The sequence below is a fragment of the Malaya genurostris genome, chromosome 1 (assembly GCF_030247185.1).
Source record: "Malaya genurostris strain Urasoe2022 chromosome 1, Malgen_1.1, whole genome shotgun sequence".
NCBI lineage: Eukaryota > Metazoa > Arthropoda > Insecta > Diptera > Culicidae > Malaya > Malaya genurostris.
The window spans coordinates 155,639,756-155,662,469 of NC_080570.1; the positions used below are offsets into that span (position 1 = coordinate 155,639,756).

Consider the following 22,714-nt stretch of genomic DNA (forward strand, 5'->3'; position numbering starts at 1 on the left):
CAATCAGTAAAATGTCGTATTACCAATCTAAATCGGTATTACATTATGCCGAGCTCGAAAATCTGTTTGAGGTGTGCGATAGAATTAAAAATAAATAAATTCCACATTAACTTATGCCGTTTTCGCTTGATGCCAAACCCAACCCAGTTTCCACCCTAACTGCTGTCAAACTGCTTTGTTTAAAGCTAGTTTCGAACCTAGTTCAATTACAAACCTGGTTTTTATATTAGCTTTGCTCAAACGGAACGAACCAAACACAGTTTCGTGACAAGTGTTTGTCGGATGAAATTACCCTGTGTCAGTTTCAGTTTTTCTCAAGCGAAAAACTGACATTAAACAATTCGCCTGGCCTACTGTAATTCACCCTAATTTGCCGAATCGCCATCCACCCGGCAGCAACCACCGAGCGCACAGAGGCAAATTCAGAACCCACCGAACGCGCCTGCGCCTGCTTGGATCCTTTTTTCCACCCTTCGTACGGACGTTTCCAGCAGGATCCGTCCGTCAGTGCGTCTGTGTGTGTGCATGGTACCGGGAACGTGTCGTCGTACGGAGTGAAAATCGATTTTCTGCGGCTGCTGTGGCAGGGTTACTGCGATGCTATCCTGCCCGACAGGGAGGGAACAGCTGGAAAGCGAAGAACGGCGAGAGAGCTGATAACAGCGCGCGTAGCAGTTTCGTCAGTTCGTTTCCAGGCTCGGCACTGGTATTGGTGATCGGGTGGCTTCGGGTCGGCTTCGTGTTGGTGATGTTCCGAAATCTGGAAAAAGGTTGAGCCTTGTTCCTGATTTTTCTTCGCCACCGACTCCAATCCAGTGTATATTTTCCAGCGCTAGACAAGTTGATTTTTCGTCTGTTCGTGCATCATCTTAATTTTGTTATAATTTTTGCAATAGTAATATTTTCCAGTTTCAAGTATAACAAAATATACGGGCAAAAGCACCGCGGTAAATTGAATTACAGTGCGGGAGCCCGTTTTTTTCCAGTCTAGTTGCGGGAAAATTGTCGTTCGGTCGGTCGGGCCTCGGACGCGTTTTGTGGAAAATTCTACGGCGGCGGAGTCCGTTCTACCCGGGGCGTAGTGACCTGACTGATAGCTAGTCGAACAGCCACAGTCAGCGCGAGAGTAAAAGAGATAGAGCCAGCAAAAATAGCGAGCGGAAGTCGACAACTAGCGAAATTATTACTTACGCTGCGTTTTTTCCGGATCCTGAGATTCGAGTGTTCGGTCTCGTAACGAGCGAGCAAACGGATTAGATTTTCCATCCTGGAAGAAAAAAAAGAACACAAAACGTCGGATTTTTTAGTTTTCCCTCAGTGACTGGATTTTAAGTTCCTCGCGTCTTCGTCCAACATCTAGTACTACTCCTATTACTACAACTACTACTACTACTACTATTACAACAGCAACTACTACTACTATTAGTCTGTGACTTGGTTTGTTATAGTCCGGGAGTGGCAATTTGTGTACGGTGCAGAAGAAGAAAGTTTCACAAAGAAAACCTATTCCACCTTTTTCTCTAACCAAAATAAGTAAAAGTAAGAAAATAAATTAATTACCGGAGGTGCTTCTAAACACAGAAAGAGAAAGAAAAGTGCGGATCGTCTAACGTGTCCCGACTGCGGAGTATAAAGCAAATATAGAAGGAATCAAAACAGCGATAACACCAACTAAATCTTAACGAAACAATAGTAGGAAAGTCCCAGCAGATAATTCAACGCGAAGCAGTTCCTTCCCACACATCCCCCGAACTCCAACCCTGTCAAAGCGAAAGGCGAACAGAACAGCAAGCTGTGCGGAAAAAATCGGCAAATTTTAGAGGAAAAAAACGGGATCATAGGTGATAAGAAAATTTTACATCTTGTAATCTTTTGGATGCACTTTCATGATATAATAAGATACTAGGGAAGAAAATAAAACGTAAAACGAGGAAACATTTTTGGTAAGTACACTACTTTTTACCGATGTAGGTAGACACGTTTTACACTCGCAAGGCGAAACATTACGATTTTCCAAATATAGCCGGTGGACCCCACCCTAGTTTTTCAGTCCTTCGTTGGCGAGGCTCTGCACGAGCCACTAATTCTCCTGCTTAGCAGGAGAGCGTGGAAAAAAAACCGGGCCACCACGCAAGAGTAGCACAAAACTCACGCCTGTCAGCTGTCAATCAGTGTACAGCCCGTTGGTCTGAAAGAGGCCTTTCGGCACCACACTTTCAAGCGGGCAAGCAGTTCCAATCAACTTCTCCACCATCATGATGGCGGCAGCAGATACGACATTTTGCGACGCTTGCTACGATGCCCGTTTTTTTTTTTGTTGGTTTTCCCGAAGGCGGTTGTGCGCTGTGCGTTTTCCGTCATCTCTATACTCAACACGGTTGCTCTTGTTATTTCGCTCTGTCGTTCTCTCTGCAACCAGATCTACTGCTTCTATCTACTACAACAATTGGGCACTAGTTCCTGTGTGTCGAGTGCACTAAGGAGCCCCGGATGTCTCCCAGGGAGGGTAGCTGATGTGTTTTGTGTGTAATAAGCCTTTGGCTAGCCCAGGAGCACGGTGAGACCCGGCGAGAGGAATTGCATTGTGCAAGCGTGAGGGCGGAATCAGAAACGACAGCAGGATATGCGTTTCGTTAACTGTCAGGTTCTTGTTGTTGTTGTTTTTTCTCTCTTTGGGACGACCAAGCGTACAGGTTTGGATAGGTTATTTAATCGATTGTAGGATAGATCGACTGTTTTTTTTTTACTTCCGAGTTCCACTCTCCGCCTATATGCCCCGTTTACACTTCTGCTGGCTGCCAGCATGCTGGTGTCAGTGTACTGCCCTCTTAGGAAAAAACGTTTAACGGTGGTCCAATGATTGAACGTATTGGACCAACGAAGGACCACCGTTGAACGTTTTTTTCCTAAGAGGGCAGTACACTGACACCAGCATGCTGGCAACCAGCAGAAGTGTAAACGGGGCAATAAGGCTATAAACAACTTAACAGTTAACCCTTTTCAGGTTTGTTACACTTTCTCCGAATATGAGAGTAGGATCTTACACAATTTTGAGTCACTTTTCCTGAGCGCGTAACTGACGTAATGACCCCACATTATCAGATCCGAATCAATTCCGAACCGGCGAAAAATTTTCATTCGGAATTACATGTGGATATCATAATGAATTCCGAATAAATACTAACTCCAGTGCAACAACCGATTCCGAATGAATTTTGCCTACAACCGTCTGTCGTCGGAAATCTGTCGGAATTGAGTGAGAAGATACGGACTAAGCTGTCAGTTCGTTTTCTTCTTATTCTTTGCCAATTTCGCTCGTTTTCGTGCTGATTGTCAGTTTATCTTTAAATAAAAACATTATATAACTGAATATATAAATTTAAATCTTTAAGTTTTTCGGATATACAGAACTAGTAAATAACCAGTTCTTATAAGTTACCATCATCCATTTCTCTAGCTGGAGTGTAGTGAAATGGCGTAAGTTGCCTAACATTTACACTGACACATTCATAAAATGAACGACTATTCAATGACATTTATAATGTCACTATTAATCGGGTTGATCGAGCAGGCAATTCAGGAAAATCATGCAGTCGAGTAAGAATTCATTGCTCATTCCGTCATCTCGAATCTCGATAATGTGGGACGCAGTTTCAGTTTGTTTACACGCAGGAAAAACTAATTAAATAAAAACAACAAATTAGCTGACCGAAGAAGGGCGTTTCTCTTTCCTACACTCAGAAAAATCCTCACTTCAATGCTACGTGAAAACGTATGTGATTTTTATCCATAGAACTTTTCTTGTAATACTTATGTGGAGTATAGATAGCACAGAATGAACTCATGAACTCTTGGTCCACATTTGTATCACGTAATATCTACGTCACTTTTTTCGTAAATTCTATCGGATACTTTTGTGAAATTTATACAAAGTTCATTTAAATTGTGCTGTAAAATTTATTTCATTTGAACTTACTTTTTACCAGAATTTTACTTAATAGTCACATTATTTTCATATAATTGTTACTATAAAGTTCCATATTGAATCATAATAATGTAATGGTATTAAAAACTAATAGATTACATAGTCTTTTGGACATAACATTGCGATAAATTTTGTTCGCACGCACGCACATTGTTCTAAATCCTTTCTCCGGAGCAGCTAAACTGAAGCAAACATTGTTCTCTTTAAGGAATACATTCAGCTGGGACTAGTAGTTCAAGATGTGATTGATGTGCTGGATCACAATCTAGCGGTTTTGCCTTTTGAACTCCGCTGTAGAAAAAAAAAACAAAATTGAATTGTGTTTCAGTTTCGTATTTTAAGAGCACAGAATTCGCGTAATGCCAATTGGTCATGCAAATAAGTTGTACTAAACTCACTAAATGGTACATTCGCTTATAAATTATACTTCTGCTTGGTACTAATGTTAGATCTGAAAGTATAATAAAAATTAGCTAGACTTCATAACTGTCGATAAAATCAATGAGCAATTATTTACCCTAGAATCACTGTGATAAATACCGTAGAAGGATTTTGGCCTATGTTGTTCGTTCTAGGTTTTTCAACTGACGCCATATTGCGAGCACAAAATGAACTTGACAAAATGAATTCAAGTAAGTGCGTGACACATAAAATATATGTGACAACAGCAATAATTCTGACACATGGTTCATTTCATATTCAATCATGATCCGCTGGTTGTTAAGAAGATCACGTAAACCCCGATGACAAAGCCATTTTTGGAATCTACGTGTTTTTTCACATAAGGTTAACGTGCGAATTTTTTTGAGTGTGCGAATAGCGGTCCTCAGGGATGCCAAAAATCTGTGATCAAGAAAAAAAAAACTTGTCGTGCAAAATCTTTGCACGTTTTCCGTACCATAATAGCTGATCGGAATCATTTTGGTGAGCAAAAAAAACTTTTTGATGTTAAACTGTGATCGATTGCAAAAATCTGTGTAAATCTGTCCAGAAAGTTGAAAATCTGTGAAACACACATTAATCTGTGAACCTGCCATCCCTGGCGGGCCCTTACACGATCATTAAGAGTGTCATTAATAAAAACTAATTTCATTTTTAATTAACGTGTAAGGGCGATAATCATTGAAAATGACATTAATAATTCTCGTGCAAAGGCCGCTAATAAATGCTGCAAAATCCAGCAATTTTGATTCAACTAAAATCTCAATCTTCACCACAGTAAAACTTCTTTATTCACACAGGAAGCACAAAAGTTTAACAAATCGAAAAAGGGCGAAATTCTGTTTATGTTGATTTATTCAGTGGATATAGAAGGAAAAGAAGGAAAGTGGAAAAACTATCAATTCATCGTCTTATCATAAATAGATCGGAGAATTTACGGTAATTTCTAAGGCTGTGAACCATTTCGCGGTTAATTGTAACTTTTGGTTAAAATCTGACACTCGAGCGGTTATTTTCATGTTGTCAAAAATAACCCTGCTCGAGAGCATGGTTATTTTTGACAGATCGATAGTTATTTCCCGACATTGAAAAAACATCTTGCAATAAAAAATTCTGATATCATTTCTTTAGTTAAAATTATTTCCAGTGCAAAATAAACCCAAATAACTTTCCATCCGTAAAACTTTGAAATGGGCTGCAGTTTTAGTCAAATTTAACTACTCGACACAAAATAACCGTTCAAGTGTCATATTTCATCCAATAGTAAAAATTAACCGCGAAATGGGTCACAGCCTAAATACAAATTGAAATCAAAGTCAAAACATTCACCCATGTTTTCCTCCATTTGCTTTCAATGTTAATTTCGCCATTCTATGAAAAACAGCTGAAACTCGAGCGTTCCTGTCAATCTCCCGCTTGTGAGAAATTCTGGCAGCCGGCAGAATCCTGGCACCATTCTGGGAGCTGTCAAAACTTTGCAGGCGAATTTGCGTTATTCTCTCGTCATGTGACGTCTTGCAAGATCGTTCTTCCTTCTTTTATTCTATTCGACTTCATTTGATATTCGTCAATCCTGCATATACAGCCAAAAATGAAAAGTTGAAACCAGGTAAATGAAAGTTAGAGGGTGATAGGATTTTGATCGTGAATATCTTTTGTTTTATCTAACGTTCAATTGTATGACATAACCACAAATAACTCAAAACTAAATGTTTACAAAAGAATTATTCAACTGTTGAAATATGCACATTGGTTGTGAACATAATCAGTTTAGTGTACCGTTCGCAGTGCGAACTTAGCACCAGAGATGCTATACAGATTTATCTGTATTATACAGATTATTACATACGCATACAGAATACAGATTTCCTAAATTTAATACGAATCTCCCAAGAAGCAAAATAAATTTTTTTTCGTATGAACAATTTATTAGTCATTTAGGGGTTAGCCAAATTTTGTGCTAGGGCACATAACCGTTTTTATTAGTTTTACGTTTCGTCTTTGACTCATCAGTGCAGAGCAGTTCAAATTGAACTGCTTAGTGCTAAACTCGGCAGTTCAATTTGAACCGCTAAGCAGTTTATTAGTAGTATTTGTAGTATTATTTATTAGTATTTGATTGCAGTGACGAGAAGCAAAGTCTTGGTCTCATTGAATTTACCATTCTACAGCCATAATGCGGTGGAATAACATCTTTTAACATCATTTTAATGTTAGAATTTAATTTTGTTAGTGAATACAGATTTTTTATAGATAGTAATACAGATTTCCTATGAAAATATCTGGCATCTCTGCTTAGCACCAAATGAGGGCAAACAAAAATCAGCCGGATTGGCATATTGTCGCAAAACTGAAATGTAGAGGCGCTGATTGTTTAGAGATGATACTTTAAGCAAGAGCTGTCAAATCGGTAGGAAAATTTCTAATTACTCCACCTCTTCAACCTTCTTCTTTTGAAAACGGGCAAATTCATTTGAAAAATCATAGTAGAAGTTTAAGAAAAAGTTTTTACTCTGAGGTGGTAATGTTGATCTTAGTTCATTGTGGGAAATCTACCGTTCATTCAGAATAGAGCATTAAACTTGGTTTGATAGTGATTTGGAAATAACAAATAAAACATCCAAAATAAATAGTACTCGATCGCTATACATTCTAGTACTCGAGAAATCAACATTACACTGGTTTCTGTTTAAAAAAAATGTTGATCCGAAAAAACCTAACCTTACCCAATTTCACACATTTCTGAAGATTTTCCATGTTTAATCGTAGTTTACACTAAAAAAAAGTAGTAGTAATCACTTTGAAATCAATTTTCTTCTACTCCGAGTGTACTTTTATTGCTGATATCTATTTATACTCTTGAATAAACAATAAAAATGTTGCAAATCACTACTGCCGATACGAAAATTTCCGAAAGAATCCTCCTTTTCTTGGTTCCATTTTTCATTGGCAGGTGTCGCTACCGGTAAACCAGCTTTGCGACAATGTGTCAATTGACGTGAACACGAATAATTTCCTCTAACTTGAAGCGGATGTAATGAACAATAAAATATCTGCATGTACTGATCTCATTAAACCACATTCAAACCAAAATAACACAAAGCACTTTTTTAACGCAAAGCAGCGGAATAATAATTTTATTTGCACTCTTTTGGTTCGTAGTTTCGAGCTGCTAATGGTTCAATTTCAACAGTTGAATAATTCGTATAGGTCTTTCGTAAACATTTATAGTTCTATCATAAACTGCTGATCATATTTCCAATGGCATGTCGAAAAAATTACGTTGATACGGTAGATACAACACGAGCTATTCACGATCAAAAACTTATCACTCTTCCAGAGGGTAAATTTTGAAAAGGCACTCCTTGGTAAAGTAAGACGCATTCACGTCAAAAACCAACATTCTGCAGTTTTGCATTTTAATCGTTTCCGGTAGAGAATTTCACCTATCGGTTGTTAACGGTTCTGTTTCTGCCGGATTCTTGCTATACAAGACTGCGGTAGAACCGTTTTGAGTCGGGTTCTACAGTTTCAGCTCCTTTGATTTTAATGTTTCCATAAGAATTATATATGAAGGACAATAAGTTTTGGAAAATGTTATTGCCATTAACCTTGCTTTCTCACTACCAAACATGATCTCCCAATATATCCATATTTCACATCATTTACCTCTTCTCAAAGTTCGTTTCTTATTTCGTCAAACGACCAAAGCAAAACACGCCCGGCAAGAGAGGAATATTTATTCTCTCGTGAATTTTTATTTATTTGTAGTTGAAATTCAAATGGTCGAAGAATATTCTGTTAAAAAAGGGGAAAACATTGATTTCTTTCAATTGGAATTTCAATCAATTTATTGAACTAAAAACTGCACTGAAATAATTGGTCTGTTCGTTTATTTCTCCCAGTAGTTGTTTAAACCTTTAATTTCGATTACGAATATTGATTACATAACCTCACCTAGCATCAGTATCTAAATATAGTTCAGTATTAAAGAAACGTCGGTTTATTTAAAGGAAACATTATCATGTTTGTTACTATTTCTGCAATTTATACTCGATTCCTAGGTTACTCTGTGTGATAATTTGCTAACATCATCGTTTTCTTAGGTCATAAAGAAAAACATAGAAGGTTATTTTGAATTTTTCAATCGAAAGCTGTTGTTGTTGCCAGGGATGCCAGGTTCACAGATTAATCTGTGTTTCACAGATTTTCAACTTTCTGCACAGATTTTAAATATGGCACAGATTTTCACAAATTTCTGAAAATGATCACAGATTTTCACAGATTCTGAAATTAATCGCAGATTTGCACAGATTTTTGAAATCGAGCACAGTTTAGCACCAAAAAGTACAGAGCGGTTGAGTAAAAAGGTTGGTGTTGGTAGTGAGAACTTTATTTTTTTGCTCATCAAATTCATTCCGATCTGCTATTGTGGTATGGGAAACGTCCACAGATTTTCACAGACAGGTTTTTGGCTTGAGTACAGATTTTTGAAAAAATGACCTGGCATCCCTGGTTGTTGCAGCTGATTCGGCATCCATTTAAATCAATCCAGTTGAGTTAATAGCGAAACTGTCATTCACATCGTTTCGACCTCTTCGAGACCACAAACCAGAAAAATATTTATTGTTAAAATTGACTGTTACAAAGACCAGTTTTTTCTAACCAGAGTAACTATACAATGATACTTTGTATTAAACCAACTCTTTACCTTCAAAACCTCATGTTTAATTAAAAGCATGATCCATTTTTTACTTCTAAAATAGCGATAAAAAATCGTCTACGCTTAAATTTTGGTCGTCTTTGACAGATATACATTTGTTGATGGTTTGAATGTATAAACAAATAACACAAGTCGATAGAAAATATTACCTGTTAAAAAAGTAATTGCCCTCAATCCACCGGACAAAGAATTGCTGTTCACTCGAACGCTTGATATGAAAATGCCATTAATTACAATACAACAGACAGTGAAGAGGTTTAAACAACTATCCAACTTCTGGCAAAAATGACAGGTAGAATTTTGCGAGTTAGCATACTAAAAATCCAATGCAAATATCTCGGAAATTTCCTAACCGATTTTCAGAAACAAGATGCAAATGACAGATCTTATAAATTTCAAATTCCATTCGAATCCGACTTTCGGTTCCGGAATTGCAGCGCGAAAAGTGAATTTTTTTCAATTTCATGAGCGCTTTTTCATAAGCGATGGCGAAAAGAAGAGCAAATTTTTTATTGACTAGAAAATTCTTCTAGATCTTGTAAGTTGGTGAATATATCAATCGATTTTGTCAGATAGATGTGAAGAAAAACTTCGAAAACGCAAAGAAAAACTTCGTTCCGTAATTACAGAGCGATGAGTGTCAAAATTTTTAAACCGTCATATAAAATGACGATGCAAAACCGGTACGTATTGGTACGGAAGAAGAAAAAACAACGAACGATACGCACCGTGTGCTTTGACCGATTTCGAACACACTTCCATGAAAATAAAAACCTACACCTACACAACCGAGTCCATCGGCACCGATCATACGTAAGCACGTTCTTGTAATCGTATTGAAGAAACTAGAACGCCGGTGCAGACACGAATGGCTGTTACCGGTGTACGGTTTGGTTGAACACGACGCTGCGGTTGAGTAAAATCACAGCCACTTAACGGAAGTGTGGCAAATAGAAAGAAAGGAATAAATTCAATGGTTGGTAGTTTCATGCATTGAAATCTCACGATTCGCGATGTGTATGAAATTTCAACAGTAGTTTGCATACATACTTAAATTGGCTTGCCTATCGCAGCTGTTCAAACCTGGATAATGAAAATAAAATTCCAATCACAAACATGTTTTATAATGCTTCTTGATAAGTAATATTACCCATTTAACTTGAATCTCACATACAGCAGTTTCAAGGCAAAACATTCAAAAAACCCAAGAGAACGTGCCATTTGAGCCAATTTGTTCTAGTTGTTCGTTGAACTTGAATTTCCCATACATCAGTAACAGGAGCACAGGATCTCATTTTGGCCTCATTTCCGTTTGATTGACTCAATCGAAATAGTGTATGAGATGTGAATCAACAACACTGTTCGAAAAATTCTTATGATTTTACATCTTATAAGATTCACATAAATGGAGCGTCATATTTCACACGAATTTATATTCAAGAACATGTAAAATTGTGTGATTTGAAAATTACATTGCTTTAAATAGAATGAAATACAGAAACAAAAGATCGACAGCAACAGCACGGTTTGAACCGAGAAACGTTGGATTACAAAGCACTCCAGTTAATCGACTGAGCCACAGAAGCACATATCTGCCTAATGAATTATTGATACATATAAATTCAATCGTTTGTAGTTTTCTGTTAAGTTTTAACATTTGAATAGCTTTTTCGTTGAACTTATTGTATGCTCATATGAACCGTCATATAATTTACGACACTGCCAGGTACGAAATTTTCAACCCAGACTTTAAAACTAGTTTAACTTGTAGGTCCGGCCTTTTTTTTTTTTTTTTTTTTTTTTTTTTTAAAATAACTATTTATTGGAATATGAGTTAAAATTAAATTATTAAGATTTAAATTGGGTGTTCAGCCACAAGTGGTGACTTTTCAGCCCTGTTATATATATATATATATATATGATTTGGTTATTACCATGAAGACATCATTTGCTTTCGCAATTCTGAGATTTTTGTGCAGGGATGTAGGTCCGGCCTTAAAAATATCTTTTTACTACTATGACAGCATCCGGAATCCGGCTCTGAAAAAGGATTGGCAAAAACTTCAGTATGAAACTTGCATCGATTTATTATCATTACACCACTAGGTGGATGAAAACAGGGTTTTCCACTGTATTCGGCAGTAATATTTAAGTTTTGTTGTTTATTCTTCCGAGTTCAAATCTAGAGCAGTTTCAATTTTTCAATCGTACTTATGACACCGTATTCCGTAGCGTTCTGCATGATTGTTGTCATTGGAAAACATTGCAATTCAATCCCGCTTATTCGAAAAGCTTTCGAAAAATCCAATCATGGAGTGACGTTCCGTTCAGGGATCAAGCAACTGATGTGCTTTGCGTTCTAAGTATCTGGATTCTAGTATGACGAAAAACATACATCGAATTGAAGATCGAAATTCTAAAACGAATCAAAAAGGGAAGAAACACCCTTCTCTGCCCGCCACAAATACTACCTTGATCAAAAAGTTCCCGGAATTTGTTCGGAAAATTCAAAATACAAGATTGTTCATCAAAATCGATATTGTTTTCGGTATGACCATCGGAGCCATCTGTGATTTTTCCATGTTCTCATCTCGGAAACTGAAACGCGTTCCTCGGAGCGGTTTCTTGAGTCGACCGAATAGAGAAAAAAGTCGCAGGGAGCCAAATCAGGTGAATTTGGTGGTTCCTGAATGGTATTCGTTTCGTTTTTAGCCAAATGTTTACCGATAACGATGGCATTGTGAGACGGTGCAAGATCCACGCGTTTTTTGCCCACTAATCTGGTCTTTTTCGGGGAATTGTTTCACGCAAACGTCTCAAAACGCCCAAATAATACTCCTCCAACAGACTTGGAAATTACTCCGATCATACAAAACGGGCGCCAAAAGCTCTAGCCAACAAAACACCTGTGATTCAAACAAGAGTAAAGATGTTTGAAATATGACATGGCGACCTGTTTCTCAGCCCTTCCAGTTTATTCACTTTGTAACTATTAGACACATTCACCACGCGACAGTGAACACCAATTTAATATTCGTCTGTGGAACGTACTTTCCAACTACACCCTTCTCTGCTGTAACAATATCAATAATCAACCAGTTCCAGTGTGGATTTTGCCTTTGACTCTTTTCATTTTTTTTCTCTGGAAGACTTTTATTTAATCAGCCATCAGCAAAGAAAAAATCCTAATAAACTTTTCTGGCCTTCGGACTGCCCAAAAACCAAGCGGCAAAGCACGAGGAATGGCCTTCTTCGATTACCATCTCGAAGAGAGAGAGAGAAAGAAGGAAAAGCAAAATAACTAATAACTAGCCCTCCTCCTGAAATACGTGAACGATTCCGGACACGCGATTTCACAATCAACACTTCGCCGTTGGCATACGCTTAACCTCGGGAGTCTAGCAAAGAGTTGAAGCTATTATCATTCTGGAAAGATGGATGCAAGGTTCGAACGAGAAGGCACCGTTGGTTCGTCCAATGATTCTAATAAACGAGCTCTAACCTACCGAAATAAAGGGGTGTGTGTGTGTGAAAGTATAGCTTATCACCTTACCTACTCGCGAGGGAAGACGTCTCCATGCATGACAACGGTGACAGCGAACCACGAGCGTTTCCAGTGATGCCGCAGTGTAGCCTACTTCGAAACCAGAGCACAACTTGAAACAGTCAGCAGTCGCTGTCAATTTTCGCTCAGATGTTTTTTCCGCCTACTGCTCGATGAAAACGAAGAAAACCAACATGTACGACAGAGGGTGTGGATGTGCACACGCACGACGAGGCAGTCACTTGCCGCGGAAAGGAAAATCGCCCTAAACCCAGTCCGGGAGTATCCTGGTCGGGGATATCGATTTTCGCTACATGTACCTTGGTTGCCGCACCTTTTCTGCTAGAGAGAGAGAGCGCGAACACAGCAAGAGAGAGAGAGAGAGCTGTGCTGTGTTTGTGTGACCGGTTGAAGTGTGTGCGTGTCGACAGAAAAGTGAATGAAAATCACGAGTTTCGTGTGTGAGAATGATGCGTGGGTGGGAACCGTAGTGGGTGGAAAAATATGGCAGGCGTTTGCAAAGGAAAGGAAGAAAACAGGCCGCTTAGGGCTAAGTTGTTCGACTGATCCCGAAACAGCCCCCCCGCCGGAAGTGAACTTTAATGTAGGATAAACACGTTTCTGTTTCTTTTTTTTTTCGTTCACTGGGATTAACTGAGGATGGGCACGGAAATCCCCGTCAATTAACTTCTCCACGATACAGCTCACGAGATAATCCTCCATTTTGAAAGTCCATGCAGCTTCCGGGAGCTTCCATAGTCAACCGTTTTGCAATAGTCTACTTCGTCCTTACACACTAGTGGTAGTAGTCGTAGTGGTAGTACTAGCAAACACCACATCGGTAGTGGCACTCCCTAGGCGGAAAATAGGTCATCCTTCTGCTCCGGTCTATCCCAGTCAAGACCGATTCGGCAGCGCATCGTCCCTGCAACGGGCTGAGCAAAGGGAAATGGAAAAGTCGATAATTACATCACATACCAGGACAGCAAACAGGGCGGTTCCCATAGATTCGAGTGGAAAACACTTGGCTTTCAAGAAGTAAACAACAACCGCTAAGGAACGAAGCCCTGGGAAAATGCTTTCATCAGCAGTTCACCGTCGGTGGGGTGGGTGGAAAGTTTTCACGATGCGTTGCATCGGCGACAAACAAAACGTCAATCGAAGCAAGCCATGTCTGATTCTATTTCGAAACAATTGTCAAAACTTAACCAAAAAATTGGCGTAGTTCGTTCGTTGAATACATCAGAATATTTGATTAAAAACGTTCGCTTTGCTAAGTCAGATAGCAGAACTGAAGTACACTTCAGTTCATACTAGAGAGAGCATCAAATCACCCTACCAAACCCACTACACTATCCGATGGGTTGAGAATGCATCAGACAAAATCGATTCTAACCGGGGTTGACAGCAACCAGGGCTGTTTCCACCGAGAGGATGTCAGACGGTGCGCCGGTATACCGTCATCCTGAAACCAGAGATGATGGCAAGTCGGGTGAAAGTGAAGACTGATTTCCCTTCTGGAAACTGGTTCTTCTCCAGGGTTCCGTGTCTGGTTGGCACGGGAGAAAGGGAGAAAGGCGATGGCTGCCGGATGCGAACGATGATGGGGTGACCGAAACTGATTCCTCCTATAAAAGGATGCCGACTAAGAACATGTGTTCGCGCGAACAATACTAAAATAATAACAGGAAAACAGTTTTCATTGTTCGTTTGTCTGTGATTCGACTAGCATTTAGCGAACGGGTGAAACCGCATGATCTCGGGTAATTCAATGTTGCGCGACAGAGTCGGCTTCGGTCCCCGCAGCAAGAATGACGGAATGATTTATTAATGTGACCTCTCCGGAAAAATGGAAGGTTGACAATGGATACTGAACTGGACAACCACCTGTGTCTTGTAGAAGGATCGATACTTTCGGTGAAAGATAATCAACACGTGTGGACTATCTCAGGTTCAATGGCCGGGTTGTTGGACCCACATTCACATGACACATTCGGAATGAATTCTGAATAAAATTCGATTGGATGAACCCTTATCATTCCATGTGATAGTTCAGCGAATTGACCGATTCCGAATGATTTTCGCCGCCAAACGATTGGTTCGAAAATCTGCGATTCCCTAAAATCAAGCTTTTGCTCGTCCATTGAAAGATTCGGACGATTCTTGTTCGATTTCTTCTCTGAAAAAAAACAGCATAACATTCTACGTTCGTAGTCCCACGTAATTTACTGCATCCACGATGCCTGAGATTCAGATAATCGCCCTTATTCTGAATAACGTCGTATCGTTTTTTCCCTCGTATTTCATTTGTATTCTCCATAACGCTAGCAAAATCAAAGGTAGCTATGATTCGCTCGAACCACATTCTATCGAAAAATCAATACGTCGTTATTAAGAATAAGGGCGAATGTACCGCTGAAAAGGGTGTATCACAGCTTTTAACCGTTTTCATGGGATAGTGTAATGAAAAACCAAGTGTCTGGTGACCGTCTGACAAACCGACGCTTGCCCACTAAGCCAAATGATACGCCATTTACGACTCCCATACAAACAAATAGCTATTATTTGGTTCACCAAATGATCAATTTAGCCTACACTCAGACAAAATGATCTTCGAAAGTCATAAGAACGAATTATGACTTTCAGACATAAGGATTATAAATGTATTCCATTAGTTAGTCTTATGATATAGAGGGGAAATTTTCCAATGCTACTATTCTAATTATTCATATGATAGTCAAAAGGTAGGGAAACTCACAAAAATATTGAAATGAGTTACATTGGTCACGTTTTAAAGACTGTCCCAAAAAGTATGAACGCAACCAAAAACCGCTGCCATTTCGTAATGGTTCAGAATCTGTCAATTTTTATGGCTGCGTCCTATTGTTTACACTGTTCTCTAATCACTTGTGCAGTTGTTTATTCGTTTTCATTAATTTGTTTCGAAATGCGTGGACTTTTAGCAGAACAACGTCGAAAAATTGTGTACAAATGGTGCACAGAACGCGGACTGTCACTGAGAAAGATAGCAAAAATGGAAGGAATAAGTGAAAAAGCCGTGCGAAATGCAATCAGGAAGTTCGGTGAGGATTACACCTTTGAGGATAAACCGAAAACGGGTCGAAAAAAAGGTCCTGCTAACCCTCAGTTGGATAAACGTATACTGAAGGCGTTCGAGCAAAAGAAGGAGGTTTCAGTTCAGGATGTAGCCAAAAAAGTGGCCACTTCGAAGTCAAATGTTCTTCGTGCTAAAGAACGTTTGAATCTTCGAACCTATAAGAAGCAGAAACAACCAAAACGTAGTCCGAAACAAGAAGCATCGATCAGGCCGAGGCTTCGAAAGCTGTACAATACGATTCTTGCTGAAAACCTACGTGAAACTCGATTACAAATCCTTGCACAAACGACTTCTACCCATGATTCGATGCCACAAGGATCCTGTTGTCTTCTGCCCAGATCTTGCTTCTTGCCACTACTCGAAATCAACGGTAGAATGGTATACTACCAAAAATGCTACCATATTCGTCCCAAAAGACATGAATCAACCAAATTGCCCACAACTTCGACCAATTGAGGAATTTTGGGCATTCACGAAGGCACATCTTAGGAAACATGTCTCGGCAGCCGAAACCATTCAACAGTTCGAAAAAGATTGGAAAAAAGTGTCAAAACTTGTCGCCAAGAAGTCTGTATGGAATTTAATGAGGAACGCTAGTCTACAATGGCTAAGTAGCAAATATTTAGAATAATATTCTGTTGTTGTAGTCTAATATTATCAGTATATCGAATAAAATTTGAATATCTAACACTTGTGAATTATTTACAGCGAAATCAAAGTGCGTCCATAATTTCTGGGACAGTCTTTGTGATAATTATTTTATAATACATTGTAATACTGTTAAAAAACATTTCGATGATATCAGTATAAAAAATTTCATACTGCAAAGTTATAACATCACAAATATTTGCGATTTGGAGGACTCGAATGAACAAATTAAATTTTTGCCCTAAACAGAAGAAAATTGATTTCGCAGTCGTCATGAAACATTCTTGATGCATGACGGTTCTCTGGAACATTTTTCTGGAATTTATTCTCCGAAGTAAATTTAATAGTTGGTTTCAAAGCTGGAGTAATAACATTTGCGAGAATAATTCATTTATTGATTTTGACTGTCTCAAAGTAACCGGAAAGTTCAGATCCGAACTTCCTTACGGACTATTGGTGAAATACATAAAGCGATTGATCATAACTTCCATATATAACAATTAAAAAATCATAAGACTGTATTTGACAGTCTCTACCTCTCAATAGAAGTGATTTCCACTTGGTTCATAAGTTATGAAACTTTAAATTGCAATGTGTTCAGTGTAGCTTATTCTTCCATTCAGCCTTGACACATAACAATCATTGGAAATGTTCATAACTGGCAACATTATTTGATGTTGCTATGGTTATACTGATTTCGTGATTTTCGTTCGTTTTCAAACCCATAATAAAAAAAGTCGGGTTTTCCAGCAATTCTAATACCTTTCTATAGAGAAAGGCAAAACCCTTCTTAATCCACCTAGTGGTGTGATAATGCCTTTCTCTTCTTTCATAACAGTCTCATGAAAATATATTTCATACTTTTATTAAATAATTTCGTATACTAATTTTGACACCAATTGATTCAGATTGATTCGAGTAGTTCACAAAAGCATGCTTCAGTGTTTATGTCACACAGTTAGCATCATTTTTCCAAACTAGTGCTTGACATTTGCGTTGCCTATTTGTATGAGAACAGTGATGCTAATCTAAAATAAAAAAAAGCCTTCTTAGTCCACTTAGTGGAATTTTCATATATCTTGAAAAATCGCCATAGGAGGGAGTACATGAAATTTTCGAAATCGAAAAAAATTTTTTGATGCCAAAAGGCTTAGAATTGCATGAAACGTCGAGATTTAGTGTCATCTCGAAAAAAATTTTTTTGAAAAAGTCGACTTTTTGGGACTATGAAAAAGCCCCAGCAATGTTTCACTCGAGTTTCAAATATAGAACAAATAAAAGGGCAGCGTATGCTAGTTTTAAATCTGACAGTAGGACTGTTCGAATAAATAAAACTAAAACGGCTTGCTGGGGATACGTTTGTTCTAGTTTCAATTCTATAATTGATCGCCCATATAAAACTTCCAGCTGTTCAATTTGCTCTAACGGAATAATACCAATTAAAAAATAAACGTAAGACTATGTATTACATATAATATTTGTCTACACAAGTTTTCTTATTTGTACGACTAATTTCATATTCAACCAGTTCCGGAATCTACACAACACAAAATCCAGTTTGGGAAAAAAGAAACTGTGTGATCCCCTTGGTTTTGCGAGAACGAGCCTATTGCTAAAAACAACAGGGTGACGATTTCCCTTGCATCAACAGCTAGCCTTCAGTAATAGGAAAGTATTTCCAATCTGAAAACAGATAATTATAATAGAATTTGAATTCATTTCTCGGTTAATTTTTCATTAGGGCGTATAAGCAAGTGACAGTTTCTCTTTGTTTACTTTCTCTTCTATTAATTACCAAGCGGTTTCCACGTTTATCACTCAACTCTGCATAAAATGATACCCGAAACTTTCGACCTTCAGAAAAAAGTAGTGAAATCAAAGAAAATCTTTTTAATCACATCACAATAATCGAAAGAGAGAGTGATTAAAGAGTGAGATTTTATACCTCCCGCATTGGCTTGGCTGCCAAACGGCTGACTAACGGCTGCCAACAGGCACAATATGGCTGGCAGCGTTACCTTAAACGATACAACCGTAACCACCAGGATTTCTGAGGTAGACGTGGCTGCCAGCTGTTTGTCATACCGATGAAAATCTTTGACATTTTCAGCGAAGGTGAAAAGATGAAAACGCTCGGCTAACTAAGATACAGGCGACTATGTTTTGCCAAATTTGATTTGACAGTTGTCACTGAAACAATTTTGATAGCCGTCTGGTGACCATGGCTGTCCAGGTAGCCAAAACGCTAAGCGGGCTACTACAGAGCTTTTTTCACTAAAATCGAAATAACCCATATTATCAGATCCGAATCGATTCCGCACCAATTCCGAATCGGCGAGAAATTTTCATTCGGAATTCCATGTGGAAATCATGTGGAATTCCTAATCTGTCACTTGACTGTTACTTCTGGTTCTGGAGATATAACGATACAAGTGATATAACTAACAAAATACAGTTTTTTCTCTCCGCTCAATTTTATCGAGGTGACCAAACCGATTTTCACGAGCTTAAGCTCGTTCGAAAGCTTGAGATGTGAATCAAGTTCGAAAATCAAACAGCTAGCACTTTTTGTTTTAGAGATATGATAGTATAAGAGACGTAACCGACAAAACCGAAATTTGTTTCTCCTCTGCTTAATTTTCTTCGAGATAGCTGAACCGATTTCAACAAATTTTAGATTCGTTTGAAAGCTACTATTGAATCATTAATCAACTTCGAAGATCAATTGCCTTTTTGATATCCGCACAAATTGCCTTTTTAATATCCGCAAATTTTTTTCAGAAAAAAATGATACTTTTAGTTTCGAGATTGTTGTCGGAAATGGCACTAAAGCTTTGTTTCTACTTCCAGATATTCGGATTTGGATCTCTTTCCTTGGCAACAACGCGAGATATATACAAGAGAAATAAGAAATTCATGGAAAAAAACAATATACAATATTTATAGCAAAAAAAAACCGAGATAAAAAGGATCAATTGCTTCCTATTTACAATATAAAATAAACCAAACTTAGAAAATAAATTAGCAAAACACACACAGCAACAACATCACCGACTAGACGTGGATAGGCTTGAAGTCCAAGTCCAAGTCCGGTTGCGTACCCCGAGGACGGCGAACCACAGCCGCAGAAAGCATAACTTCGTTACACCGCAGGCTACTACTTCCCGACCCTTAAAAGTCGCACCGTGTTCCCGCTACGAGCAAAAGTTGGCCAGCCGAGTCGAAAGCAGTCGAAATAAGAACCTTGTACCTTGTAGCTACTGAGCACATCCCGTGAGAGTGAATCAAGAGTCAGACTAACGACAATCAACATTTAGCAAAGCAAAGCAACACTAGCAAGCAGCAGCAGCAGTGGTGCAGCCAACCACAAAACAATAACAAAACAAAACAAAACACAACCGAACACAAATCCAAAAAACGAGTGAAATTAAAACGCATTTTCGTCACCTCAGAAAAATCCCACTTTGCAAAGGGCAGAACTAGATCCCGCCATCCGCTCCGAAAGAGAGGAGCCGCCCCCCGCTGATTGAAGCTTCTCTATTGGTCGCTACAAGCAGCAGAAGGTTCGGAAAGGACAGCCGAGCAAGCAACAGAATTCTTCTTTACCTTACTCCTATTCCAGATTAAATCGTACTAAATTAGCTAGAATACAGCGAGTGCATAGCACACGCAACATACAAATTCAGAAACACTTTTAACAAGTTGATAGTGATTTATCGTTGTTAACCCGATCCATCCAGTAAACAGAAGCAGCAGCAGTAAATAGTAACAGCCACTGATAGGACAAAATAAAATGATGGCGAACGGTTTGGAGACAGTACAGCAAAACGGTCGCTCCGGTTCAATCGGTAGTGGCCAGGAAGACAGCAAGACCAATCTGATCGTCAACTATCTGCCACAGACGATGACCCAGGAGGAGGTCAAGTCACTGTTCTCCAGTATCGGCGACGTCGAGAGCTGCAAGCTCATTAGGGACAAAGTTACCGGTAAGAGCAAGACAGCGGTAGACTACAGTTCCCTTCAGTTAACATGACCGTATTGTTTTTTTTTTTGCATTCCAACAGGACAAAGTCTCGGTTACGGCTTCGTAAACTATCACCGTCCGGAGGACGCAGAAAAAGCAATAAACACATTCAACGGGCTGCGACTGCAGAACAAGACGATCAAGGTGTCGTTCGCCCGGCCCAGCTCAGACGCCATCAAGGGTGCCAATCTGTACGTGTCCGGGCTGTCGAAGAGCATGACCCAGCAGGATCTGGAGGCCCTGTTTCAGCCCTACGGACAGATCATCACGTCGCGCATCCTGTGCGATAACATTACCGGCCTATCGAAGGGTGTCGGCTTCATTCGGTTCGATCAGCGCTCGGAAGCGGAACGAGCGATCCAGCAGCTGAACGGCACCACACCGAAGGGTGCGTCCGAACCCATCACCGTCAAGTTCGCCAACAATCCGAGCAATAACATCAACAAGGCGATTCCACCGCTGGCCGCGTATCTGACGCCGACGCCGAACCTGCGACGATTCCCGCCGGGTCCGATCCATCCGCTCGGTGGACGCTTCAGGTGAGTTTGGTGCCCAGGCTGAATATAGTTGGAACTTTGCAAGAGTTGAAAAAAGAAATGGAAAAAGGAATTTTCCTAAACGAATGAGAACGGAACTTTTTTGGAAGTTGGAAATATTTATGCAACAATTTATGAATTGCCAGGAATTTGAAAATCGAAGGTCATACAGAAATAACGAGAAGATAAAAAAAACTTTGAGACCTCTCGTAAAGGTTCTTTATTGTCCTCACGGCTGTAATAAAACATGAACTACATTTGGTTAGAGTAAAATTTGTATTCCACAGCTGTTCAAAATCGTGAAAAACCCAAAGACCTTACCTTATACTACCGTCATTAAGGTTATGCCCATGCAGAAGTCCAAATCTAATTCCTGATTGATGTCGAACTCCAAATTCAAATCTCAGGTTCACCTCATAGTCCAAAACAAGACCCAAGTCCAAGTTCAAATCCAAGTCAAGTCAAAATCCAACTCCAGATTCAGTGTCAAGCTCAAGTCCAAGGTCGAGTTCAAATCCAAATTGAAGTCCAAATGTAAGTGTACGTCTAAATTCCAATCCAATTTCAAATCAAAGTCCAAAGCCAAATTTAAGCTTTCATCCAAGGCTTTTAAATCTAATTTTCAGCCCTAGTTTTAAGTAAATTTTATGTCCTCGTAGACGTCCAAAACACAGTGCAAGGTCGAGTCCATATCCTTCAAAATTTGAGTAGTTGTCATCATTGACCGTGAGTGAGTCCTACTCCGACGACACGACCAGGCACTCCGAAGAAAAATCAGCATTAAAACTGTTCGCTAATGATTTACCGCCAGTTACCACAAATCTAGCGACCCCTTGTAAATGAGAAAAAAAAATTTCTCGAGCAACACTGTTTACGTTGCTATGGACTAGTTACCAAGGAACCCCAAAAACAAATAAACATGTTTTGAAAGCTGTGGAATAGTTCTATTAGTGTTAAACTTTGTCCAAATTAAGCAGAAATGTATTTAAATGAACTCGATTTTCGGAATTTAATCGAAACTATGGATGAAACCAACGAACGAGGACAATGATCTGCTTCCAGCGATTCATCCGTACTCTTCAACTGCTAGCTTTTCTGGGCAGTAGGATTCGGTGTAATATGCCGGTGTCAAAATTGTTTTGTGTCGATTGATTGCGCAGCAGTGGAAACATTATTTCACCTTGTTGGTCACTATTCGAGGATTACTAGTGGAATTCCATAAAGAAATCATTTTACCGTACGTTACCCAAGTAACAATTTTAATATTAATAAATACTTGTAGCTGTCTTCAATGCTACATAATAAATCTTGCATTAAAACTTTAAACTCCACGAAAGCTTACTGAAAACCTCTATAAGAGCATGTTCCTGCCAAGTGGACCATTCTTCATAAGGTTTATAAAGCAAAGTGAAGAATCATCATAAAGCTGCGTTAAATCTTCAAATTCAAGAAAATTTTGAAACCAGCTTTACGATCAACATTAAATTTTTTTGGATGGAATAAATTCCACTATGAATAAACTGTCGTTTTGGTAATATTTTTCTTGATTATATGTGTGTCATGCTTTGAATGCAATCAGTAACAATTTATTTGATTTTATTTACAAGTTTGAGGCTTTTACCGAACGTAAAAACTTCATGCGCTTTTATTTTTATCGTGAAAGTATGGATAAAAATAAGAATTATAACTAATCGC

General features: G+C 38.9%; 1 protein-coding gene across 3 annotated transcripts in view; it reads left to right on the top strand.

The window, feature by feature from the left end:
- The first annotated feature begins 799 nt into the window (after window positions 1-799).
- The window catches only part of LOC131426297 (ELAV-like protein 2), a 34,131-nt gene continuing 12,216 nt past the window's right edge, over window positions 800-22,714 (top strand). For 2 of the 3 annotated variants that reach the window (XM_058588915.1, XM_058588917.1), the window contains exons 1-3: window positions 800-1,943; window positions 19,310-20,445; window positions 20,524-21,022. In XM_058588915.1, coding sequence (XP_058444898.1) covers window positions 20,253-20,445; window positions 20,524-21,022 — 692 coding nt within the window. In that variant the 5' untranslated portion in view covers window positions 800-1,943; window positions 19,310-20,252. The remainder of the gene's footprint in view (window positions 1,944-19,309; window positions 20,446-20,523; window positions 21,023-22,714) is intronic. The other variant, XM_058588916.1, reaches the window with a different exon arrangement.